This window comes from Rattus rattus, chromosome 5, assembly GCF_011064425.1.
Source record: "Rattus rattus isolate New Zealand chromosome 5, Rrattus_CSIRO_v1, whole genome shotgun sequence".
NCBI classification, from domain to species: domain Eukaryota; kingdom Metazoa; phylum Chordata; class Mammalia; order Rodentia; family Muridae; genus Rattus; species Rattus rattus.
In genome coordinates, this window is record NC_046158.1 from 136548650 (window position 1) to 136573844 (window position 25195).

The 25195-nt window shown below is 43.4% G+C and overlaps 2 protein-coding genes and 1 non-coding gene across 3 annotated transcripts in view; 1 reads left to right on the top strand and 2 right to left on the bottom strand.

Annotated features, from left to right (window-relative positions):
• Positions 1-2340, bottom strand: part of Rbl1 (RB transcriptional corepressor like 1) — a 63381-nt gene extending 61041 nt beyond the window's left edge. Inside the window, exon 1 of the mRNA XM_032904624.1 lies at positions 2062-2340. Within this exon, the coding sequence (XP_032760515.1) occupies positions 2062-2217 (156 nt within the window). The 5' untranslated portion in view covers positions 2218-2340. The remainder of the gene's footprint in view (positions 1-2061) is intronic.
• A 4125-nt stretch (positions 2341-6465) lies between these two features.
• LOC116902517 lies at positions 6466-6529 on the top strand. Its single transcript, XR_004388126.1, has one exon. It is a non-coding gene; the product is annotated as a U7 small nuclear RNA (small nuclear RNA).
• Positions 6530-6742: 213 nt separating this feature from the next.
• Positions 6743-25195, bottom strand: part of Mroh8 (maestro heat like repeat family member 8) — a 68632-nt gene continuing 50179 nt past the window's right edge. The window contains exons 14-24 of the mRNA XM_032904628.1: positions 24919-25109; positions 23270-23404; positions 22564-22678; positions 22124-22264; positions 20764-20928; positions 19669-19824; positions 16197-16319; positions 14174-14273; positions 12885-12950; positions 9929-10099; positions 6743-6924 (exon numbers count right to left, since the gene is read on the bottom strand). Coding sequence (XP_032760519.1) covers positions 9951-10099; positions 12885-12950; positions 14174-14273; positions 16197-16319; positions 19669-19824; positions 20764-20928; positions 22124-22264; positions 22564-22678; positions 23270-23404; positions 24919-25109 — 1341 coding nt within the window. The 3' untranslated portion in view covers positions 6743-6924; positions 9929-9950. The remainder of the gene's footprint in view (positions 6925-9928; positions 10100-12884; positions 12951-14173; positions 14274-16196; positions 16320-19668; positions 19825-20763; positions 20929-22123; positions 22265-22563; positions 22679-23269; positions 23405-24918; positions 25110-25195) is intronic.

Sequence of the window (25195 nt, forward strand, 5' to 3'; positions counted from 1 at the left end):
CCAGGCAGAGTGACCTGCAGAAAGCACAAGACTTGGACTGAGTTCAACATGGTTCAACATGCTTAAGAACTTGAAACGAGTGTCTAATTTCAGTGACTTGGACATACACTGTAGTCAATCACGCTTATCTGAGAAGATCAAATAAGGCCTGAGAGACTAGAATGCTTTTCTGGGGTGTCAAAAAAAAAATCAATATATTTTCAACTGAGATGTTATTAAATCTTTCTTTATTTTTTTGTATAGCATATATGTGTGTGTGCGCATGTATGCATGTATGTGCACATGTGTGTTCATGCACTCACCCATTCATGTATGCATGGATGACTGCCAGAGTTAGACGTTGAGTGACTTCATATATCATCTCAACCTTTTAAGAGAGAGTCTAGCCTGTCTCAACTTGACTGGCAGGCCAGAGCACCCTTGGGATTTGCCTGTCTTTACTCCTCCATTTCTTATTACCTGTAACCCCCAGGTTACAGGCCACACTGCCACTGCACCTCATGCTTGCTCAGCAAGCACCCGTTATCCACTGAGCCAGCTCTCCAGCTCTCCCATTTCAGATTCCCTCAGTTTTCCAGTTATGAATCCTCTGTTGCAGATCACTATCCTTTACTAAGTCCATTCTGCCTTTTCCTGAAAACATGTAAGTAGTCTCAGGTACTTTTCTCTCATGTGAGTACAGACACCAAGTACAACAGTCACTCCCTATTTCCAACTCCATGCCCAGCAATTACTTCACCAGCATTATGAGTCAGAGGAATCCTATATGTGAATCCTGCTCGTGTGTATAACGAAAGATTTTTTACATCCCAGTTACGTGCTGAAAAAGTCTGTCTTGATACCCCCTGGGGGATGGCTCCTGAAGTCCAGAAAATACCAAAATCCAAGGATGTTCAAGTCCCTGATTTAAAATGGCAATGCATTTGCATATAACTTATGATCGTCTCTAGAGTATATTGATTGTGGAAGGACAAGTCTGTTCATGCTCAGGATAAATGTAATTTTTCCCAAATATTCTTTTTTTTTTTTTTTTTTTTTTTTTCAGAGCTGGGGACCAAAACCAGGACATTAAAATTTCTAGGCAAGCGCTGTACCACTGAGCTAAATCCCCAACGCCCCCCCCCCCAAATATTCTTGATCTGCTGAACCCATGGACATGAATTCGACAAACAGGCCATCACAATTCTAATGTAAACTTATGACCAATCTGGGTTTCTGTATTAGAGTGACTCTAATCTGCTATAAAACAACAACAACAAAACGATCTTGAGCTGTAACACCACCAAGAAAACAGGTATAGTAGTTAACTGCCCTGCTGTAAAGACAAATTTTGTGTGTGTGTGTGTGTGTTTTGCTGGGAATATCTAATAATGATAACAAGCACCATTTTTTTTTATTCGGAGCCAGACACCCCATCAATCATCAGGGTAACGGCCTGGCAGAAAGGAACATGGGGCTGAGAAGAGCTTTGTGTGTGCTGACTTTGATCAAACTACAGTGCGTGGTACAAATGAACTAATTGCTACACACGATGAGGCGGAAAGAATGGAGAAGTTAAATGGCTCATACTGCTGAGCCAAACAGTATGGCAAACTGCGTTACCTTGCGCGCTAAATTAACTTCTTACGACCCCACTTTCTCCTTCTGTGGAATGGGAATCCAATAGTGTTTCAAAAGAGCGGGGGGGGGGTGACCTAATCAAAGGGCTGGGCAGCGATGAGCAATGCACTTAACCACTGGATTGGGTCTGATCGATTTAACGGCAGCACCGTGCCGTTTGGGGCGCTGGGCGGCGCGCAGAAATCAGGTTTGAAAGTCTGGAGCCTAGGGAACCCAGGAGCAGCGTAAGACTCTGAACCAGCAGCTCCCTTCCTGAGCTTCGGTTTCCCGCCTCAAAACAAATGGGTGGGTTGGCCGAGTTACACCCACCCTTCCCTCCCCGCACTCCTCAGAGACCCTCGTAGGTGGGGGAACTCCCACCACCCGATAGGCTGGGGCCGGGGCGTGCCGGGGGTGGGGCCTGGCGAGGGTCGGGGCCGCCGCCCACCTGCCGCCGCTCACCTCTAGGCTGTAGTTGCCGCGGATGGCGGTGAAGTCGTCCAGGGCTTCGGCGGCGCTCCCCTCGTCCAGGTTCAGCTCCTGGCACAGGGCCTGCAGCGCCTCCCTGGCCGCGGCGACGGCTGCCGCCCCCTCGGCGTGGGGCTCGTCCTCGAACATCCCCTCCAGCCCGACGGGCGGCGCGACCGGCTTCGGGGTTTTCTTTTCCCTCCCGGCGAGCTACCCACAACCCCCCGCGACAAAGCGCGCGAAAATCGCCTACTTGAGCTCGCCTTCCCCTCATCGTCTGCCTCCGCTTTTCTTCTCAAAAAGTCCCTTTCTCCTCTGGGGCCCGCAGCAACTGGTCTCCGGGAATGGGAGAAGAAGATGAACCTCGGACTCTAAAGAAGATCTAGCTCGGACCCTGCCTGAATGGGCAGCTGCGGGACCCCGGGCCGCGGGGACCGACGTGAGAGGGAGCGGAGCGGAAGGATCCGAGCCGGTGCTGAGGTTGCCGGAACTGTAGCTCGCGCCCCGCGCTCTCAACAGCTAGTCCCGTGGTGTGGGTAACTTGGGACTGCGAGTCCTTTCACTCTAGTGGGAAGCCTTCTCCATAACACTATCCTGTGGACCCTAGTTTGTCAGCTCCCCTGCGAGCCTCCAACCCGCTCTCATTGAGCTTTGACCCTTGATGGAGATGGAGGCGGGAGCTACGGAAAGTGGCTCCTTCACCTTAGAAGCGCCACGTCGTAGGCTCCCAAACCTCGCCAGAAAGGGATGCAGGGGAAAGGGTTTGAGGTGACACCCTCAGCCTCACTCCCAGGATTCTGGGAACTGTCCCAGTAAGTAGTCATTTCAGGAATAGAGATGTTCTTCGTGCTCACCTGAAAGGTTTTTAAAAGCGTAAACTAGAAACTGTTTCCACTCAGAATCCTTCAAGAGATTCGTTTTTGTCTTTAAAATACATAAAAATATAGCACTCAAATGCACCAGGTAATTCTTAACCTTGAGAATATCAAGCTGGTTCTCAATCATAGGAGGCTTTTCTCCGTGTGAAACTGAAACTGCTATTGTGCATGTCTTTGCATACCTGGCTCTTCATCATTTAAGTCTAATTGTCACCCTCTCAGGCCATTTCTGAGCAGTACATCTAAAAGCTGACATCTAACATCCGTTTCATCGTCTCCATTGTACTTTATCTGAAATGGTCATACTCATTGATCCGCTCATCCAAAAGAGTTGGATGGTAAGATAGTCACTTTTGTCTTCACTGTATTCCCCTAATTTAGATTATTTCTCCACAATAAGGACTTCTTAGAACAGTGTGTTTGAAAAATTACAGAGTGCTCCTTGTTTGGTTGAAGGAGTCACTAGAGAAGAAAACAGGAATGTTAAGGCAAGTTATGAAGAAATTCCTATGCCCCGCTAAAGCCTCATGATCTACTCAAAGCAGAGATTTTAACCTGTTAGTGATGATCAGTCTGTTTTTGGACAAAATCCACTGACTGCAGCTATGGCCTCATGAACTGCATATGATAAAGACTACCAAGTATGGAGATAGTAGAGTGTTATCTTACATGCTAAAAGGTGCCATATTGGAAGGAAACTTTGGATTAAAATACAAAGGTATATTGCTGAGGGAAGAGTCCTCATACAGGGAGAGGTAACCCTCTCTAAATCCCAGATAGACAAATGACAACAGACCAAAGAAACAGCTCCAGCCTCATCAAGCTTTAGTGAAACAGAGAATTAGTTTGCTGGGATTACATAGAAGGAGAGCATGGGTGACTCAAAGGCGTCTGCATCATCGAAAAGCCCATTCTGTCCAGGGTGACAACCTACAAAAGCTGCAGCTCCCTACACACACATGCACACACACACACACACACACACACACACGCATCCCTGGGGAAGGATGTGCATAAGACTGTGAGCCTTCTATAGCTACAGAGCACTCCAGTAACATAGGTTGTCATCCAGGACAAGGAGTTAAAAGATTTTAAATAGGATGGGCCACACAAAGAAACCCTGTCTCAAAAAGTAAAAACAAAACTAAAAAAAACCCCCAAAACTTCAATTGTGTAAAATATCCTCACCCCAATCACTCAGTTCCATGCCAACTCTTGAGTTTTAATTGAGCTGTGATTAGGATTGGTGGGACTCAAATTACGCTGGCTGAAAATTCTCCCTAAGCAGCTTGATTATTCTGACACTGCATGACAGTTGGAGACTCTTTTGGTGGAAATCTAGTTTTCTCTTCATTTACAGACCACACTGTAGTAGAAATCCAAGTGCTTCTGAGGAAATCTTTTTCTTATGGCCTTGGCTCAATGATAAGCCAGACCTGCTCACCCATGAAGCAGACCAAAGAGGCCTAGAAGGTGGAAAGAAAGCAGACAGGACCAAATGTATCAGCTATTCTGGAGTGACTGAGTTAGGAATGGTGAGAGGTTCCAGTGACATTGGAAATGGAATGAGGATGGGAGCTGAAGAGAAGGCTTAGCAGGTAATAAACAAGCACTTGCTGCTCTTCAAGAGGATGTGGGTTGAGTTCCCACCACTGGCATGCCAGCTGGCAGCCATTCATAACAGCAGTTCCAGAAGATCAAATACCTTCTTCAGGCCTCAGCAGTTACCAGCCACAAGCACAGACTACACACACACATGCTGCAAAACACTGACACATATAGGCTAAAATACATAAGCAGATAAGCCTTTAGAAACAAGAACATGCAAATGGGAAATGAGGTTGGGTCTCCCCATTCTATTTTTCTAAAAATAATACTGGAATATTTTACTGCAAATCATCTCAAGATTATCTTCTCATACATTTCACTTTTTGTGTAAGAAATTTTAATATTCCTAACATCTGAGGTAGTTCAGTAAACGGCAGTCCTCTGTCTCTGAGTGTGTACTTCTTCCTGTAAATTTTAACCAACAAATATAAATAAACGAAGCATTGCTATGCTTGACGCCATCTCTTGGTGGCATTACTCACAAAATAAAGATTTACCTGAAGGGAAAGGGATTCCACACAAAACAGTGGAAAAGGAAAATGGGTCATTCAGCTTTTTATGGCCACTTGAAATCTAAACTATGTCCACAGTTAGGCTCTGTAATCATAGTCACCTTAAATTTTTGGGTTTCAAAAGAGACTTCATCCCTGTCTCTGTGAAGAGTCTTGCTGTAGAGCTCTTCCTTGCCTAGAGTTTGCTAACCAGATCAGGGTGACCTTGCACTAGTGACAACTCTCTCACCTCTACCTCACAACTGCTGGAACACAGGCATAAGATGCCAGGCCTGGCTTGTTCTCTCACTTTTTAAGTATGGAATCTTTAAGTATGGTCTGTTTCTACCCTGAGAATGGAACAGTTCATGAAATCAAGTCAAGGACTGAAAAAAAAAAAAGGTTCATGAATAAACACCAGTTTTTATATAATTTCATTACTGTACAGTATACTAACTTTAGGAGTGAAGTGGCCAGTCCATGAACTTGATAAAACAGTGGAGGCTCAGTATCACTAAAAGCATATTTGGTTGTATGAGTGCCAAGTCCTGCATGGCATTGGAAGGGAGGGTATGACAAGGTTTCCCAAATTTGGAGCAGAACAAGCAGGACCTGGGCTTCTATGAGTATTGACAGTTGTAGGGCATGAGGCTTATTTGTATAATGATGTATAGTGTTATACAAATTATTACTATACAAATTGTTTGCTTTATGGTCCTCCTTCGGGATGCCTCCATGATAGTTAGAAACAGATTCCAGGAGCTGAGGGTGTGTCTATGTTCCTTAGCAAAAATAGTAAGTGCTGTGACCTTCAGGACAGCCCTTAAGGCTGTGGAAAAGAATTCGGAAAACATGAGTTCAAAAATATATACTTTCTCAACTATGCAAAATATAAAGATGCAATATGAATTGCATGATTGTCTTGACAGATCTAAAAGAACAAAGGCACTAATAAGCCAGCTTGTCAGAAAGATATGAGCAGGCAGATTCCTGAGTTTAAGATCAGTTTGGGACAAGAGAATTTAGGTCCAGGCATAGTAGGAATGGTAATCTCAGGACAGGATCCCACCCAACTAGCTTATTGTCTAGGCTTACAAGGCAGGCAGATCTCTGAATTCATTTGCAATGACTAAAAAAAAAAAAAAAAAAAAATGTAGTTGTCCTTTTCCAAGAATCAAGGAGAAACAGTCATAGTATGCTGATTTGTGGAATAATCAAAAGGGAATCTGGAGTAAATGACTTAATTGGTATGTAAATAAAAGACGGCTTTGGTTAACAAAACTGCTTGGAGAGCAAACAACATTTTTTAGAATTTTTTTTTCTTTTCTTTTTTTTCCCCGGAGCTGGGGACCAAACCTAGGGCCTTGCACTTGCTAGGCAAGCTCTTTACCACTGAGCTAAATCCCCAACCCCCATTTTTAGAATTTTACAGTTCTTTTAGAATTTTTTTCTAGCAGCTTTTTTGACTTTGGTCAGAAAACCTATGAGCTATCCCGAGAGCTTTCAAAAAAATTTTTTTTCTAGCACAAGAGAGCTGTCTGGAGAGCCATCTCGAGCAGAACATGGGCAGTCAGCTTCTATCCACAATTGGTTTCAAATTGTTTTTCTCACCACTCCCAAATGCCACTTCCTCAGGACCCCCAACCAAGCTTAGGCACATGAGTTTGTTTGGAGCACACATTTAGCAATGGAGATGAATTGTAGAGCAGATCTGTGTTTATTCCCATTTGCAAGGGCAAGCAGACTGGAGAAGAATACAACACACTAGCCAAGGGTGTGGGTGTAGGAGCCAGAGTGCTTGGGCAGCTCTGGCTTTACCATTTACTAGTTGTGTGACCCAGAGCAAATCACTTTCATGTTTGTTTCCTTAGCTTCTCCATCTGCAAAATGAAGGTAATAAAATGAGGTGACTTCAAGAATGAAAAGGGTTAATTATATATGTACTTAGAGTTAGGCTCCTTATAACTATCACTAAGCGGTTACTCATTTTGTTATTGGGTAATCTAGAAAAAAGACTAGTTCAAAAGTGGATAGTAGAGTTGGTTTCCCAAAATGAGCCAAAGGAGAGTATGATGAAGGGTGAATGATGCTCAATGTTTGTTTAGTTAGCACTGCAGTTCTGATGTAGTGACTTAGGTATTCTTGAGTCTGACTTGGAATGAGATTTAAGCTGGGGTGTCCAGAGTGACACTGTTATCTAGTATGCCTGTGGCCTGCAGGCTAGAGGTTGGACATACCTAAATCCACCAGGCAACTTGGAGCTGCATTTTAGCTAAAATATTGCAGGGTTGAAATAAGACCTCTTTTGGACAGTGAACCTCCTGAAGCCACACCTAGCATATTACCAAATGCCACTCAATGAACCATAGAGCAATTTGTACCCGAAGGTGTCTCAGCAGATACCTTTGATACAGAGATAGCAGTGAATGTTGGGGAAGAGGGTGATTAAAGATTCAGATTGCTCACTGAACAACACAATGCAATCCACTATGGGATGTAGCTCTTCACCTCCTAGTTGTACACTTCCTTTTTCTCTCCATATGATCCTGAGAGGTCTCTTTTGTCCTGGAAAGTTGAGCTCTGGCTTTCTGCTTAGGTTTCTCTACTAAACAAGAGCCTAGAAGTTAGACTTAACACCTCATTTCTAGTTTGCCCCGAAGAGACTTCACAACCATCTACATACAGTTATAAAGCTATTTATCTAACATAAAATAATCTGTTTCTTAGCAATTCATCTTATGAAAATATTTTTTATTTATCTTTAAGATGGACAACAGGTAGTCAACAGTATCCATCTTAGAGCTTTCTAAAAATTTTCAGCAGTTGTTGGAGAAATTAGGAATATGGAAGCTAAAGGAGTGGGAACGTTGTATATACTGGGGCAGGGTCTGCTTTATACTCTGGTCAGAACTTTGTTATTGCTCATAGGTTTCAACAGGAATTGGAGGGAAAAAGGCCTTATGAGAAGTTATAAAATACTAATTATGAAATATAAAAATAAACTGGTATCTAGTTTTTAAGACTGTTGGCAATCAAGTATCCTTGACAATAGAACCAACAATACTAACATGGTAACACTGTCACTTATTTTTCTTTTGTGTTTTTGTTATTTATGGATTTTTTCTTTTTTATTTATTTATTGAGACAGGATTTTTCTGTGTACTGACTGTCCTGGAACTCCTTCTGTAGACCAGGCTAGCCTTGGTATCAAGAGGTATATTGGGGTTGGGGATTTGGCTCAGTGGTAGAGCGCTTGCCTAACAAGCGCAAGGTCCTGGGTTCGGTCCCCAGCTCCGAAAAAAAGAAAAAAAAAAAAAAGAGGTATATAGACTATGCTGGCTTAGAACTCTCATTGATCTGCCTTCTGAGTGCTGGGATTCAAGATGGGTACATAAGTCTTGTTTTTGATAGAATATAACAAGAATATAGTGAAGTAGAGACTCCCCTGAAATACATAGTAACCAGAATGATCTTAAATTCCTGCTTCCCCTGTCTAAGCCTCCCAAGTGCTGGGGTTACAGTTATGACCTGTTTGTTTTTGTGCAGTAAACGCGGGGCTTCTTACATGTTGAGAATTAACTTTTCCACTGATCAATCTCTCTCTCTTTCTCTCTTTCCTCTCTTTCTCTCTCTCTCTCTCTCTCTCTCTCTCTCTCTCTCTCTCTCTCTCTCATCAACACATAAACTTTGTGGATATATGGCATGAATGAAAAACTCATTACAATTTGTACTATCTCTGCAATTTAAACCAAGAAATTCACTCCCTGACACATTTTAACTAATAAAATATTTTTAAAGTGGGGATTGTGTTGGAGGTAGCTTCATGCATGGAAGTAGCTTCAGGCTGGGGTTGTCTAAGCCTGGAAGAAAAAGCAGAATTCAGGCTAGCAAAATGGGCAAATTTAGGCTATCTCAATGGGTTAATGAAGGGGAAATTTCTGGTTTCTTTAACAACTCGGTTGTGTCACATGATGCTTTTCTGGAAGCTGTCTTGCAAGAGGGCATGTGATATTTCGCTGGAAAGATACACTTGAGAGGGTGAGTGGTGTTTAGGAAGAATATAAATAGAAGTGGGAGGACTCTCTTGCAACGCTTCCCCCTTCTTTGCTGGTCTTCACTTTGTAGAGAAAAGCTTGCCAAAGAACTTCTTGTGATATTCTGGGTGATACTGGCCACTTCTGATGACTTTTGCCAATTAGGTGGAGCCTTGCAGTTTCTGTTGGATGGAGATGATCTGCCACCACTGATTCGTTTTTGGTGTTTGCGATTGGACTGGACTGCTGGTATCCTGACAAAGAAGAGTGGAATCTCCCCAAAGTACTACTACCCCTCACAACCCCCTTTTTCCATTATCCTTCTTTCTCCTCTACCTTTGGTTGGTGAGCTAAAAGGGAAGTTGAAGCATTTAAGAATCCTAAATAAAGTAGGTTGTGAAAAATCTAGGGGGCTGGAGAGATGGCTCCGCTGTTAAGAGCACCAACTGCTCTTCCAGAGGTCTTGAGTTCAATTCCCAGCAACCACATGGTGGCTCACAACCATCTGTAATGGGATCTGATGCCCTCTTCTGGTGTGTCTGAAGAGGTTGACAGTGTACTCATGTACATAAAATCAATCAATAAATCTTTACAAAAAGAAAGAAAAATCTAACCCTACAGGTAACTATTTGCCACCACAGGTAACTATTTGCCACCAAGTCTGACACCTTTGTTTGATCTTTGGGATGCATTCTGTGGAAAGAAGGAACTCCCACACGCTGTCTTTGGACCTCCACAGGTGTGCACACTCACAGATGCACACAGAAGTAAAACACAGTAACTTTAAAAAAGAAAGAAAATTTGGGATGTGTTTGTCGCTTTAGAGGTTTCTGAAAGGGCTTACTCTTACCTGCTGTCATGTGGCTTGCATTCTAAGTATGAAGACAGCCCAAGAGCTTCCTCATCCAGGAAACGCTTATCTCTGTTTCTGATATATTCCCCACCCTCTGGATGCGGAACAGAGCCTGGGAGGCGATGATGCGCAAAGAGGGCTCAGGGTCTTGTAACAGTTCTCTCAGATCTACATGGCAAGAAAACCAAGACTGAAGTCTGGAAGTGACTACTACTCTAGATACCAAGCAGCCAACAAACCAGAATGGTGAGATAAAAGGATGATGATTTCCAAGACTGGCCAAAAGTCTGTACATTGTTGAAATGATTCCATTTTTGACCTGTAAAACCTACTGTTTAAATGTTAAAATAACCATATTTTAAGTAGTCTATCTAAAATCAAATCAACCTATGTCTAGTGCTAACTTCTTACCTTCTTGTCTTACTCTAAACATGTTAACTCTTAAATCATCCCTTGCTGTATTACCCTTTTCTTATGTCTAATGTTAACCTCTTTTTTTTTTTGTTTTTTTTGTTTTTTCAAGGCAGTGTTTCTCTATATATCCTGGCTATCCTGGAACCGGCTCTATAGACCATGCTGGTCTCAAGCAAGCTTCAAACTCAGATCCACCAGCCTCCAAAGTACTGGGATTAAAAGTGTGTACTACCACTGTCTGGCTTAATGTTAACCTCTTAACTTCTTGTCTTACTTTCAAAAACATTAACTCTTAAATCATTATTCTCTTGCAGTGTTTTTTGTTTTGTTTTGTTTTGTTTGAAGACTGGGTTTCTCTGTGTAGCACTGGCTGTCCCAGAACTGACTCTGTGCACCAGGCTGCCCTCCAAGTCACACATTCCCCTGTCTCTGCCTCTCAAGTACTGGGATTAAAGAAACATTCTGGAGTACCTGGCTAGTATATTTCAATTTTTTTTTTTTTTTTCGGAGCTGGGGACCAAACCCAGGGCCTTGCGCTTGCTAGGCAAGTGCTCTACCACTGAGCTAAATTCCCAACCCCTATATTTCAATTTTTTCTTCTTTTTTCTTTTTTTTCGGAGCTGGGGACCGAACCCAGGGCCTTGCGCTCGCTAAACAAGCGCTCTACCGCTGAGCTAAATCCCCAACCCCTATATTTCAATTTTTAATGCCTGTTTTATTTTGTTGCCAAGGCTGAACTTGAATAGCCACTCCTGTGCTTTAGCCTTCCATGGGGCTGAGATACCAAACACAAACTAACATGTCCAGTTTAGAGTTTTAGCTTTTGTATTTTCTTATAGCAAAAGAAATATGTGTTTGTTATATAGAAAACTTGGACAATACATGTAAGCACTAGAAGAATGTAAGTCATGTATGATTTTACCACCTAGAGATAACAGCTGTTATTTTGAAAGTATGTCTTTCAGGAGATTGGTGGTGGCACATGCCTTTAATCCCAGCATTTAAGGACAGCCTACTCTACAGATCGATTTCCACAATGGCCAAAAGAAACCTTAGCTGGAAACAAACAAACAAACAAACAGTATATCTTCCTGATCATATTTCCATGCTCTGCTTTGTCCATTGAACCATATGATCCAAACAAACAAACAACAACAACCAAAAGAATGCTTTATTAAAGAGAGAGGGTCATAAGTCCTTCCTCTACCTTCCTGAGTTCAGGGATGCATGCTTGTTGTGTTAGAATGTTAGTAGAAGTGGCATGATGGGGTGGAGGGACAGGTCGGTGGGTAAGAGCATTTACTGCTTTTGTAGAGGACTTGGATAGAGTTCCCAGCACCCACATGTTGGATTATAACCACGTGTCCCTCCAGCTCCAGGAGATCCTGACATCCTCCTCTGACCTCTGCAGGCACCAGGCATGCACATGGTACACATATATGCAAGCAAAACTCGTATGCATAAAATAAATAGACCTATTATTGTCTTCCTTATACTAGCGTTACTCCCTACCTGTTTCAATAATTAACTGTGTTTTTAAATGGAGTAAACTGGGTCCTGCAATGCTCTCCTTAACCCGGCCTGACAAGCTCACTTCAATCCCCAGAACCCACATGGTTGAGGAAAAGAATCACTCTTGGAGTTTGTTCTCCTACATCCATACACATACTAAGTAAATACAAAATCTTAAATAGTAACAAAAAAACAGTAGGGATGGTGTCACATGCCTTTAATCCCAGAACTCAGGAGGCACAGGCAGATGGATCACTGTGGGTTTGAGGCCAGCCTGGTCTACAGAGTGAGTTCCAAGAGAGTCAGTACCATGCAGAGAAACTCTGTCTCAAAAAAACAAAAACAAAATTAGATTTTTTTGATTGTGAGAGGGTGTATTTGCATTTCTTTACCTTTTCTGAGTATATAACTACCTTTTCCTCCAGTGCTAGAGATTGAACCTAGAGCCCAATGCATTCTATAACTAAACATTCTACAGCTAAGCTATAGACAAGCCTACCACTGAACCTTATTCAGATTTATACAACTACTCTTAAATGGGAGCGATAATACAATGAGCACTCAATCTGCAGAACTGTGCAGCTACATAAAACGTGACCCACCAACAGTTCTGAAAACAGTTCCCTGATGGTGGCCTTAGGTGACTATAGAGCCTCTTCAGGCCAAGTCCTACTCTACAGCATAGCAGCTTAGACAGTACTGCAGCCTGTGAGGTGTGTGTGAATATCATCACAATTTGTTATATAGAATTCTAGAGAGATACTGTTTTACTTCCTGATAATGTTTAGGACTCTCCCCTAAGACAGTTGTGAAAGCTGTTCCCAGACAAACAGGATCTCAGCCTTTCCAAAGGTGTCTTAGACTTAAGACTGTAATTTAGTTGAATTATAGTCACTTGCATTTTTATTGCTGCATAAGCTCAGAGTTTACATGCCAGACTCAGTTGTGCTACAGAGCCTTCTGTAGACACAGAATCAGATGCCTTCCAAAATAGTGAGTCCCACATCCAAACAATGTCCTTACTTACCATTCTCTATCCAGTCAGTACCCTTCCTCTTGAGTTCACTGGCATCCACATAATTTGATAGGAGCCCTGAACACAAAGTAGCAAGTTTCAGACTTTTAGGGATTAGAAGTTTTTCTATTTTTATCATTTAATAGTGCAGAATTAGCCTTTAGAAAATAAGGAATATTCAAAGTAATAAACACTAGCTCACACCTGTAATTCCAGTGCTTGGGAAGCTCAGACATGAGAATTGCCATGAGCTCCAAGTCGGCCTAGGGTGCACAGTGAAACGGTCTCAAAAACTAAGCAGAGCCTTGACTGGGAACACACATCTAAATCTGAACATTCACAGGGCAGAGGCAGGTGGATCTGTCTGAGTTCAAGGCAAGCCTGGTCTACATATCAGTTTCAGGCCAACTGGGGCTACACAGTGAAAACTTGTTTCAAAAAAGAAAGAAAAGAAATGAAAAAGAAGGAATGAATGAAATAAAAGCCAGCAAGGTGGCTTAAAGGGTTAATGTGCTTGTTCATGAGCCCAGCAACCTGAGTTCAATTCCCAGAACCCACAGAGTAGAAGAAGGGCTGATTCCCACAAGTTCTCTGACCTCTACATATCCACCATGTCACCTAAATGCCATGTCACCCACACGTGTGTGTGTGTGTGTGTGTGTGTGTGTGTGTGTGTGTATACCTGTGCATACATATACAAGCATACACACACAATCATTTTAAATATTATTGGTCAATAACATGGTTCTTGCACAAGACTAGGCCCACAGATATTCTGTCACTAAGAACTTACGAGGCCTGGCACACCCCTGAGGATTTCTGGGCAGTCATAAAGGTTTCTGGGGAAAGAGGTCTGTGAAGTCCTATACCTACTGTTAATGGTTGCTGCAAGGAGTACTGTGAAGGGAGAAACATTTTCTTTTTTTTTTTTTTTTTTCCTTTTTTTTTTTGAGCTGGGGACGAACCTAGGGCCTTATGTGATGCTAGGCAAGCGCTACCACTGAGCTAAAATCCCCAACCCATAATATTTTCTCAGTGGTGCAGTCACTTGTAAATTACCCATGCACCTAAAGTAACCCTAGTTAAATTTCACTCAGTCACCAAAATAAAAGGCATGAAAGTCGCCGAGAGACTATTGGAGAGAAGGGGATCACTGGGGGTGGGTGAGGATGGCAGAGGGCTATGGGGTGAATATGATTGCAGTCCTGTCTACGTATGTAAAGAAAAGAACAGGGATGCTCAGCACGCCGTGGGGAGGTACAGGATCGAGGTAACTGTACAAATGAAAGGGTTTCTTTTACCTACAAACAAGACAGCTGTTCTTCTGATGGCAAGTTTTGGATCCTTGGAATACGTTAGTGTTTGGTCTAGGATGTTTATTTTCCCCTTGCTTCTCTCTCCCTACATTGAAGGGAAAGAGTACACAGAGAACAAAGTAGCTGGTGAGTATAGCAGTGCCTGAGCGCTGCAGTGACTGTCACAGCGACTCTTCACCAAGACAGCAAGCCCGGAAAATTAAGTCCTTAGGATACCCACGTGCAGCCCTGTCTGTGACACCGTCTGCCACCCTGGCTTCTCTGCACCTCTCTGTCTTCTCAACTCTAAAGGCCACCTTTAGCTTTCACTTTCCTGCCAGCTCTTCCCACCTAGTCAGCCCTGCTCTGAGGCTTCCTCTCTTGGCATGTACTATCTTCCACTTGGACTCTCCATTTTAGTTCCTTACAAATTTTCAGTCTCCTTAGTGGGCTGCAGGCTCTAAACTGGAAGTTTGAAACCTGGATTACCATAGCCGGCTCCACAAAGGTTGTTTGCTCTCCGAGTGAATGAGTCCACCTCTCAAGGGCCTCTCAGGAGACAAACTTGAAGGAGAGACAGGAAGTGTTTCTCATAGAGGTTCCAATTTGACATGGACAATTTGTACCTTTACCCACTGGGACAGCAAATTTCTTGTTGGGAATATTGTCATTAATGCATCAATTATATGTAGTGGCTGGAGTTCAGAGACCTAATATCCAGAAAAAAGACAGGTGAGGGCACTGTGATGTGCTTCCTAGCCCTACAGGCTTGATGAGAAAAGACTATTCTGGGATTTAAGTATATGGAAGATTCCTAGAAATAGTCCCAGAGGTTTCAGTGTGGGATCCAGATAGTTCTACTATAATCGGTTTCTAGAAAACTCTGCATGGACCTTCTGAAGCTACCCTGAATCAAGCCTGACTCTGTTGTGATTTTGAGAAGATGCTATCTGGTCTCGGGGCTAGTGACATGTTGCCTCTTCATGTGTAAGGTCATACACTATGGCAGTCCTTGTGTAGGGCTATCATGCTCTGAGAGAAAATGCAACAGCCCACTATATCAGGCAAAGGGTTGTAAGCATAAAGATAACAATCATTTCAACTTCATTCACATGGATTTTTGTTTTTGAGACGAAATCTCTGGCTGACCTAGAACTTACTGTATAGACCAGCTTGGCCATTAAGTTACAGAAATGTACCTGCCTGTGCCTCCTGAGTGCTGGAATAAAAGGTTTGTAGCACCAAACCTAGCCCAAATAAAAGTTTTTGACCAGATACTGTCAGCCTGACCTTGTAGTTTCTGATGCAATTAATGGTGCTCTCTAGTTTACCAGCCATTTTGTTAGCACTGTTTTGAGACAAGGCCTCATGCTATAGCTCAACTTGCCCTCAAACTCACACTGAGCTTCCTGCTAGCCCTGAGTGCTGCTGTTTACAGGTATGTGCGCCATGCCTTGTACCACCAGCCTGTTGCACATGTGAAAAAAGATACACAGTGGTGAACTTGTGGGCTAGTGAAATGGCCCAGTGGGTAAAGTGCTTGCCTTACAAACCCGAGGATTCAAGTGTGATCCCTAGAACCCACAAAAGCCAGATATGCAGTCCCAGAATTCCTAGAGTGAGATGGGAGATGGAGACAGGAGACTTCCTGCCTCACAAGGTGGAAGGCAAGAACTGACTCTTGAAAGTTGTACACTGACCTCTACTTGCACACTGTGGCACACTCAATTTGTGTCCAAATACACAAAAAGCATTTTAAAAGTGTACTACAGGAAATAGATCTACCTTTTAAACAATTCATGGAGAGAAACTACTGCTTGGAAGGGGGTGGAATGGGAAATGTTTCCTGGGGTTGGGGATTTAGCTCAGCGGTAGAGCGCTTGCCTAGCAAGCGCAAGGCCCTGGGTTCGAACCCCAGCTCCAAAAAAAAAGAAAAGAAAAAAAAAAAAAAAATGTTTCCTGTGTGCCATGAATGTCCACTAAAAGCTATCAGAAAAACAGACAAGCAAAGTCACAATGTCTCACATACAAAGAATTTGCAGACCCTTCTAACTTCATTTGGTTTGATGTACAGGGGGTCTTTGCAGTATACTTCTCGGGGCAGCTTCCAATTCAGGAACCGGGCACAAAGAGTTAGGACTCGTCTACTCTCCTGTGGGGGAAAGAATATCATAGGTTAGTATTTTCAAACATGTTTTAACTGAGTAAAGTTCTTTAGTAAAACTGACTCCAAGGTCTAATGTGAAAGGCTGCTAATTTCAGAATTACTCTGGCTGAGATGAGAAGGGGATGAACTAGGATCTCGCCTTCCTTCTGAAGATATTAAAGGAACCATCAACCTGCAAGGTGTGAAGAGGATGTGGAAACCACTGGTCTCTGGAAAACCTACTAGATGTGGTGCCCAGGTAAGGTACATTTGTATAATCCATGCTTTGGAAGGATTCCATTGAGCAAGTGAGTCCCTTCCATGGCACTGCTTTCAGAATGCCGCCAAAGCATTCAACATTTACTCAGGTCCACTAGATATATGTGCCAAAAATATCCGTTCAAGGCGAGGGATGGGGGTGCATACCTTTAATCATGACACTTAGGAAGCCAAAGCAAATGGGCAGACCTCTGAGTTAGGGGCCAGCCTGGCCTACATAGCCAGTTCCAGGTCATCTGGAGCTATGTAGTGATCCTAGCATTCCTTGTTGCAAAACAAAAGCAACAAAAAACAAAGCCTTTGGAGATCGATGAGAATAAGAATCAGCTCAGCTATTTTGTGTAGTACTTTGTAGATGTGTAGTAAAAGTAATGATACCCAAGTGTTCCACACTAGGTTTTTATTCCCTCAAGAAATTCTCACATGCATTCATGAAAGTGCTCATTGTAGTACTATAATCATGAAAATCGAAAACTGTCTAAGTGTCCTGGAAGAGGAGAATGGGGTGAATTTTAGATCAAATGATGCAATTACCTATAACACTGCCAATAAATTATCTACAGTCTTAAATCTCATGATTACAATGTTAAGCAAATATGCTAAAATTATAGAAAAACACAACATAAAGTTTAAAACATGGAAAAATAAACTGGATGTGGTGGCACACAACTATAATCCCAGTACTTGGAAGGCAAAGGCCAAATACTACTCACACTCACTCTCTCTCTCTCTCTCTCACACACACACACACACACCTCTCTCTCTCTCTCTGTCTCTCTCTCTCTCACACACACACACACACACACACACACACACACACACACACACACACACACACACACACACAAGCCAGGCTTTGATGGCACATACCTGTAAACCCAGTATTTGGGAAGCAGAGGCAGGACAATCAAGACCATCCAGAATCAAATATTCAACTCTACCTAACCTTGGCTACACAGGGAGTTTGGGATCAGTTTGAACTACCAGTGACCCTATCCCAAAACAAACAAAAAGCACAAAGGAGAGGTGAGGGAAAGGAAAGAAAGGGGAAGAGGAAAAGGAAAGGAAGGAACTTCTACAGGAATGATAAAAATTAGGATGACAGGTCTTTGGGGACTTCTGGAAACAGGTGTGTGATGTGTTTGTTTCATTTCTTAGAGCTGAGGTAGCATTGGACAGATCTTAACCCAGTTTCACACCCAGCTCTCTGCTCAGACTCCCCTCTGAATTGATTTAGTTGTTCAAGTTTGTAGGAAAATAAGCTCAGAGCCTTGACGGCTCTGGAACTTTCCTGATTGCCAAGGGATGTCAGGCTAGGGTGAAATGAGGTATCAATGCCTCCACAAACCTGTAAGCCATAAAGATATGCTTCCTGTATCCATTAAGGTTTACTGCTGTGAACAGACACCATGACCAAAGCAACTCTTAGAAGGACAATATTTAATTGAGGCTGGTTCAGAGGTTCAGTCCAGTATCAAAAAGGTGGGAGCATGGCAGCATCCAGGCAGGCCTGGTGCAGGAGGAGTTGAGAGCTCTACATCCTCAACTGAAGGCTACTAGCAGAACACTGGCTACCAGGCAGCTAAGATGAGGGTCTTAAGCCCACGCCCACAGTGACACACCTACTCCAACAAGGCCACACCTCCTAATAGTGCCATTCCCTCCCTGGCCAAGCATATACAAACCATCAAACTTCCCCATCACCTGGTTGACAAAGTCTGAGCTATATTTTACTGGGGTCTGAAATGTTTCCTAGAACTCATGATGTAGACCAGGCTGCCCTTGAACTCACAGAGATCTACCTGCCTCTACCTCCTGAACTTAGGATTAAAGGCATATGCCACCACTGCTGATTGGCCTTAAGCTTTTAAGTTTGACTTTCATTTTTGTGCAGGGGAGGGGGGCACAAAGAATGAGCTACAAAATTCTTGCAGAATCTTTGTGGTCTGAACTTTCCTTCCTGGGATGATATGTCTGGTGATCCCAGTTAGCATAGTGGACTGAGCAAGCTTATAGACTGGTGTGTGTGTGTGTGTGTGTGTGTGTGTGTGTGTGTGTGTGTGTGTGTGTGTGTGTGTGTGTGTGTGTGTGTGTGTGTGTGCACTGTGTGCTACTTTCTGGGAGTTGAATCTAGGATCTCATGTGTCCTAGGTAAACATTCTTCCACTGAGCTATGTTTCCAGCCTCTTCACTTTATTCCTATTTAAAAATTTTTAATTCTGGGGGTTGGGGATTTAGCTCAATGGTAGAACGCTTGCCTAGCAAGCGCAAGGCCCTGGGTTCGTCCCCAGCTCTGAAAAAAAAAAAATTTAATTCTGTCTGTCTGTGTCTGTCTGTCTGCCTATGTACCTGCCTATCTCCCTGTTTTCCTCTCTCTATGTGTGTTTTCAGGAATTAGTTCCTTTCTTTTCACATGTGGGTTCCAGGAATCAAACTCGAGTTGTCAGGCATGGCAGCAAGTAGATTCACTCCTCACTCATTTTGCCAGCCCTACTTTTTTACTTTGAAACAAGAGCTTACAAGTTGTCTACACTGGCCTCAAACTTGAAAGCCTCCTGTCTCAGCCTCCCACGTAGCTGAGATTACAGACCTGTGCACTATGCCCAGCTTGAACAGATTTGTTAATATGAGGTGGATTACATGAAAACCACAATTTTTACAGCAAAACCCTTAGAAGGCTTAGGAGAAATTAAGTCTCCAGATGGTCCAGATAGATTATTCTCTCTAACTTAATTCAAACATGTTACGTGTCTCAAGGCCATGGGGTAGTCCTTGAAAGAAAAGAACATGTTTGTCATTAACATTCAGTTTGCGGAGTTCTGTGCTATATACTTCTGTGCTAAACCACAAAGTGATAATACAACCCCCCCCCCGATCATATTTTACTACCCAGAAATCAAGAGTTTGATATCCCACAGTTTACTCAGGGAAATAACTGAAATGCAGTTTTGTGCCAGAGGACAAAAGGAGCAAGAATGTGACTGCAAAGCCTGTGCCCTCAAAAACTATAAACTCTTATTGTCAGGGCTGGATTAAAATTTCAGAGTTATTCACGGCTGACAGAACTTGGCATTACCTTAGCTATTGCATCGTTTTCGTCCTGAGAAAACAGAAGAAGTGGGACTAAGCTTTCCAGGACTTGATCTTCCACACTCTTCTTCTCTGTGTGTTTCACAGCCTTTATGGAGGCTCCGAACAGAGTCATGGAGAAACGATGAACATCCTGTCTCACCTAAGATGGAGAGTTCACAAGGAAACAGCTCACTGGCCTTGCTCATACTCGCTTATAAGAATCCTAGGGAGTCTGCACACCAGTCTTAACATTGTGTGGTCTAACTGATGCAGTTGAGGGCAGGAAATGAACTGAGGAGTACAGAGGGAGGCAAGGCCTGTGTTTGGTGCCCTTGTTCTCTGAACTCTTAAGCAGGAACTGGGATGGTTCTGCCTGCGCCTGAACAAGCTTGCACCCAGGACTGCTATTAATCCCTCAGAAGTTCTGCTGCTGAAATTGACAGCCCTGACTTTAGCACACACTGCGGGTGTTTGTCACTGTGGTCTCTGTGCTTTGTTTAAAACATCCTTGGGATTTGGGACAAGGATGTAAGTGCAGTCCATCGTCTTGACCCATTTCTTCTTCCTCCCTCCCTTCTTTCCGTCCATCCTTCCTTCTATCTTCCCTTCCTTCCTCTTTTTTCTCTCTTCCTCTTCCTCCTCTTCTTCCTCCTCTCCTTTTTCTTCTCTTCCCCTTGTTCCATGTCCTATATAAAACAAATTCTTTCTCCTCCTACAAAGCATGGTCTTAGTAAGTCTCTCAAGATTTCTGTTCTTTGTTCTTTAAGACGGGTTCTCTGTGTAGCCCTGTCAGCCCTGGACCAGGATGTCCTTGAAATCAGAGACTCCTCCTGCCTCTGCCTCTCAAGCACTGGGATGTCACCACTAGGCTATGTCATAAGATTTTTTTTTAAGTTTGAAAAACAAAAAAACATTAGTGCAGAAAAATAGAACATCACAGGTTGTCTGGAAGGGGCTTGAGCATGAAGACCTCAATGGCCTCTAAAAATAAAAAATTCTATCCTGTAAGTAAAATAAAATGGCCTTAATACTTTCACAATATCTACTTGCTGGTAGGTGCCCGCCCCCTCGGGAAGAACCTTTTCTTTCAGGGTCTTACATCACCAAATAAGGAAAGCAGGGTCTTCATCATGGTAGCCAGGGTGCTGGAGTCTAGTGTCCTGACAAGCTGCAGGAGTATCTGGATGGCCAACAAAATGATCCTCTCATCCGTCTCATATAGGCTATTTAAGATGCATGGCAGCAGGCTTTTGATGTCTTCTCTCTGTATTGAAAAGCAGCCATGACCACCTGTCCTGGTAGCACACACTATCCAATTTTAAATGGAGGATACCGCCTGACTTAGTAACTCTGGCTAGTCTAGGACTGAAAAGTGATAAAGGGGTAGACTAGCCCTCTCTTTACTCTCGTCAGATCTGATATGTAGAGGAGGGGGAGGAGCTGTTGGGAAGTGCTTCACAGAGCAGAGGTGGGGCTGGGTCCAGAAGGACCAGGGATATACCTTTGGCTTTACTTTAAGGACTAGCTCTCCCAACACAAAAGGCATGGAATGGCCAGCTCAGGACACAGTGAGTTCTCCAGCATGAAGGTATTCAAACAGGCTTGAAAACCCCTTGATGGGAATTCAACACTATTTGACTGAGGATCTTTAAGCATCCCTTCTCACCTGTGCCCCTACAAGGAAGCAGTCTCCAGATTCTAAAACTATGTGAGTCTGTTTGCACATATATAAATAAGTAGAACAATCAAACCTTCATGTATACAACCAACCAGAATTAGCATATACTAGCATTTGTCGTTTATGTCCCATATGTGCATGCATTTGTCTTACAAAATACATCTCAAGTGACAAAGAGCCTCAGGGTCACTTCTGACTGAGCTTTCTGTGTTTTGAGAGAGGGTTTATCTGTGTAGCCCTGGCTGTCCTGGAACTCATTCTGTAGACCAGGCTGGCCTTGAACTCACTGAAATCCATCTGCCTCTGCCTCTGCCTCCTGAGTGCGTGCCATCACTGCCAGGCTGAGGCACAGTTTTCTAAGGAGACATGTGGGAGATACGCTTTCTTTCATTGTGAATGACAGTGAGCTCTGTCTCCGATGATAAATACCCTGGGAGCATCCAAGTATGCCACAGGGCAACATGCCGTATGGCATCACTGGGCGGCTGGATGTTTTCTACTTTGTTCTAACAATATGCATACCTACCCCCACCCCACAAATGCAAGTTTCAAAGCATTAGGAATATTTATGACTTGGAATTTTGAAGTTATTCAATTTTTAATAGTACCCACATAACTCTTGGGTATAACATTAGAATGGTACAAGCGGATATACAGTAAAAAGAAGCCTGCCACATTCACCCTGTTCCACACTCCCTAAGTCCTCCTCCCTTAGCTTCTTGAATATGTTCAGGGTTGTTCTATTCTTAGCTAGGAAATGAGTGGTCAGAGGCCCTTTTACCATCTCCCGGTGTCCGACAAGATTGCGAAGTCCCCTCAGTGCTAGGATCCTGAAGAGCTTGCTCTCTTCATTCAGCCAGGTTTTCAGGCGGATAGTAGAGTACACCCTGGGCAGCCTCCTGGCCATCGGGCTCCTAAGGAGCTGAAAGAACCCAAAAGTCAGCCAAAGAAAGGACCTTGAAGCTCTTTTTCCCTGGAGGGAGCTACCTTCCCAACAACTCGACATTTCCTTTGAAATCATCAAGCCACTGCACAGGGAGTCTGGGGGCAGGAACACAAAGACTGTTGACAATGGTTAGAACAAAGAAATTTCAAAGGATTGAATGGAAATGAAACATCTTTTGCAAACCTAGAGTGGACCCCAACCCGACCCTAATGAATCAGCTTAGAAAAGAGGTTCTACTGCTTCCCAGGCTTCCTGAATCCACAGGACGTTCTTACCTCCACAAAGAAGCCTGCAGATGTGATTTTATGTTTGTCATTCCCTCGGTTAATCAAAGGGACCAGCAAGTACATGATCTTATATGCAAAGAGGTGACTTCTTTCCATCAAGGCACTGTAAAACACATTAACAGAAAACTCTCAGACTTGTGTCCACCAGATGGGATTTTCCCAGGGTCAGGCCCTCCAAAGGTTTTATGTTGCTTCAAGTAGTCAAGAGGGCATGGCAGGGCCAAGACTTTTAAAAATTTTTTCCTGGTTAATTTACAGATACTATAGCTAGGCATGATGGTGCACACCTTTAATTCCAACACCTGGGAGACAGAGGCAGGAGGATCACTATGAGTTTGATGTTAGTCTGGTGTACTATGTTCCAGACCAGAAACATAGTGAGATCTTGAATCAGAAAAAATTACAGATATTAGGCCAAGGTATGATGGGGCATGTGCCTTTAATCCCAGCACCTGAGAGTCAGACACAGGAGGGTCTCTGAGTTTGAGGCCAGCCTGGTCTACAAAGGGAGTTCCAGGATAGCCAAGGCTATTATTACACAGAGAAACCCTGTGTCAGAAAAAAATTTGGGGAGAGAAAAATACAGATATTATATACTCTGTTATGGTTTTAGTTACTTTGATTTTTTTAAGAAAAGGATAAAACAGTGTTGCTTAGAGGAGGGAATGAGTATGTTAGAACAAGGAATTCTCACTTGGCAAGGAGGAATACTCCCTGAAGATGGCCTTCTCCCTTCAGAAGGGTCCACCCGCCGTTCTTTTCCATGATGCTGAATTCCTGCCAGCACAGTGTTCTGAGGAGGAGAGTCTTTGTAGCTTGTATGGCGAAGCTAAGTTGAGCAAACACAAGTATAGGTAGAGAGAATAGCCTTGCTACTCACTGGGATGGGCCAGTGCTGTACTGGAATCCAGTCCTCTCTAGAACTCTTAAAGATGCTTCATGTCCTAATAGCTGGAAAGGCCCTCCACATAAATTCTCAGCCTAAAGAAATTTAACCTAATTTTGTTTCTCAAGGAGATCTATAATTTAGGAAGTACTAAATATAATTTAAATATAAGTATAATTTGGGATACTAAATGAATAACCATTGTATTTTTAAGAGATATTTTTATTATTGTTATTTTATGGGTCTGAGTTTCCCTGCATTTCTATGCATCACATGCATGCAGTACCCATGGAGGCCACAAGACAGTGTTGGATCCCCTAGAACTGGAGTAAGATAGTTGTGAGCTGTCATGTAGGTGCTGGAAACCGAACGTGGATCCTCCACAAGAGCTGCCAGAGGCTCTAACCCTAAACCAGCTTTCCAGCCTGATCCAGTGATTCAAAAAAATTTTTGAGATAAAATTTAAGGCTAAGGATTTGGTTCTGTGGGTAGAATGCTTGCCTAGCGTGCTCTATGCCTAGCGTGCTCTATGCCTAGCGTGCTCTATGCCTAGCGTGCTCTATGCCTAGCGTGCTCTATGCCTAGCGTGCTCTATGCCTAGCGTGCTCTATGCTCTGGGTTAAGCCCCATCGCTTCAGAAAGTAGATGTAGTAGCACATGCCTGGACCCCAGCGTGTGGGAGTAGGGGGCATCCTAACCTACAAAGTGAGTTTGAGGCTGCTTGCAGGACATGAGCCCCTGTTTAAAAAAAAAAAAAGAAAAAAGAAAAAAGAAAAAGAAAAAGAAAAAGAAAGAATGGATGCAACTTATATTTTCCCCAGAAGATTTATCAGCATGGCTTATGAAGTCTTCTCGAGTTGCTGTCCTATACTCACTTCAGGAGCATGTCAGACTGGAAAGGTTCTTGGAGAAAATTTGGTCCAATCTCCTCACTTACAGAAAAGGAAACTAAAGCACAGAGCAGTGGGTTGGCCCAGGGCATTCAGCTCACTAAGCAGATGGATGACGCTTAGCCTGGTCCTAAGGACAGAGTAGAGCTCTTCCTCCCAGGAGACTGGTGTCAGCAGCATTAGACATGCCTACCAACCTTGCTGAGGAACTAAAAAATGTCTCAAAGGAACATCCAAGAGATAAGGAATCGCTTCACTGGATCAGTCTAGTTTGGGAGGCTGGTTTAGCAGTTTTGTCTCTATTTACTCTGTCAGGAAAGGACTGGTACAGTATCACACACTATCTGCCAGGCGCCCAGATAGCATGGTACCAGTTAATATTGGTACCAAAAACAAAAACAAAAAACAAAACAAACTAAAGGCAGCAAATGAAAGCCGAGTGACTCCTGGGTGCGGGTCTTGACTGCAAACCTATGCTCACTCCCAGTTTGGACCACACCTATCCTTAGACTACAGTGCTCAAGACTCAGTATGCTTTCAGATCAATGAAATCACAACCGGCAATACCACAAAGGTGTAACCTCCGTTGGTATTTCCTGCTCTGCATACAGGCCACTTGGGATGCTGACATCAGACATGGTGAGGCCGATGCTGTGGTGAATCTGGATGAGCAGTGTCATCAAAAGCTGAGGAAAGAGGCGGAATGCAGCTGCTCGAAGTTTGTTTCCCATAAGCACTTCATAAAGGGCATCTGTTACCTGTGGCAGAAAAGGCACAGGGAAGGACTGACTGCCTGGTGGTCCTAACCCTCTGTGTCACAGCTAATCCATTTACAGAGCAGCAG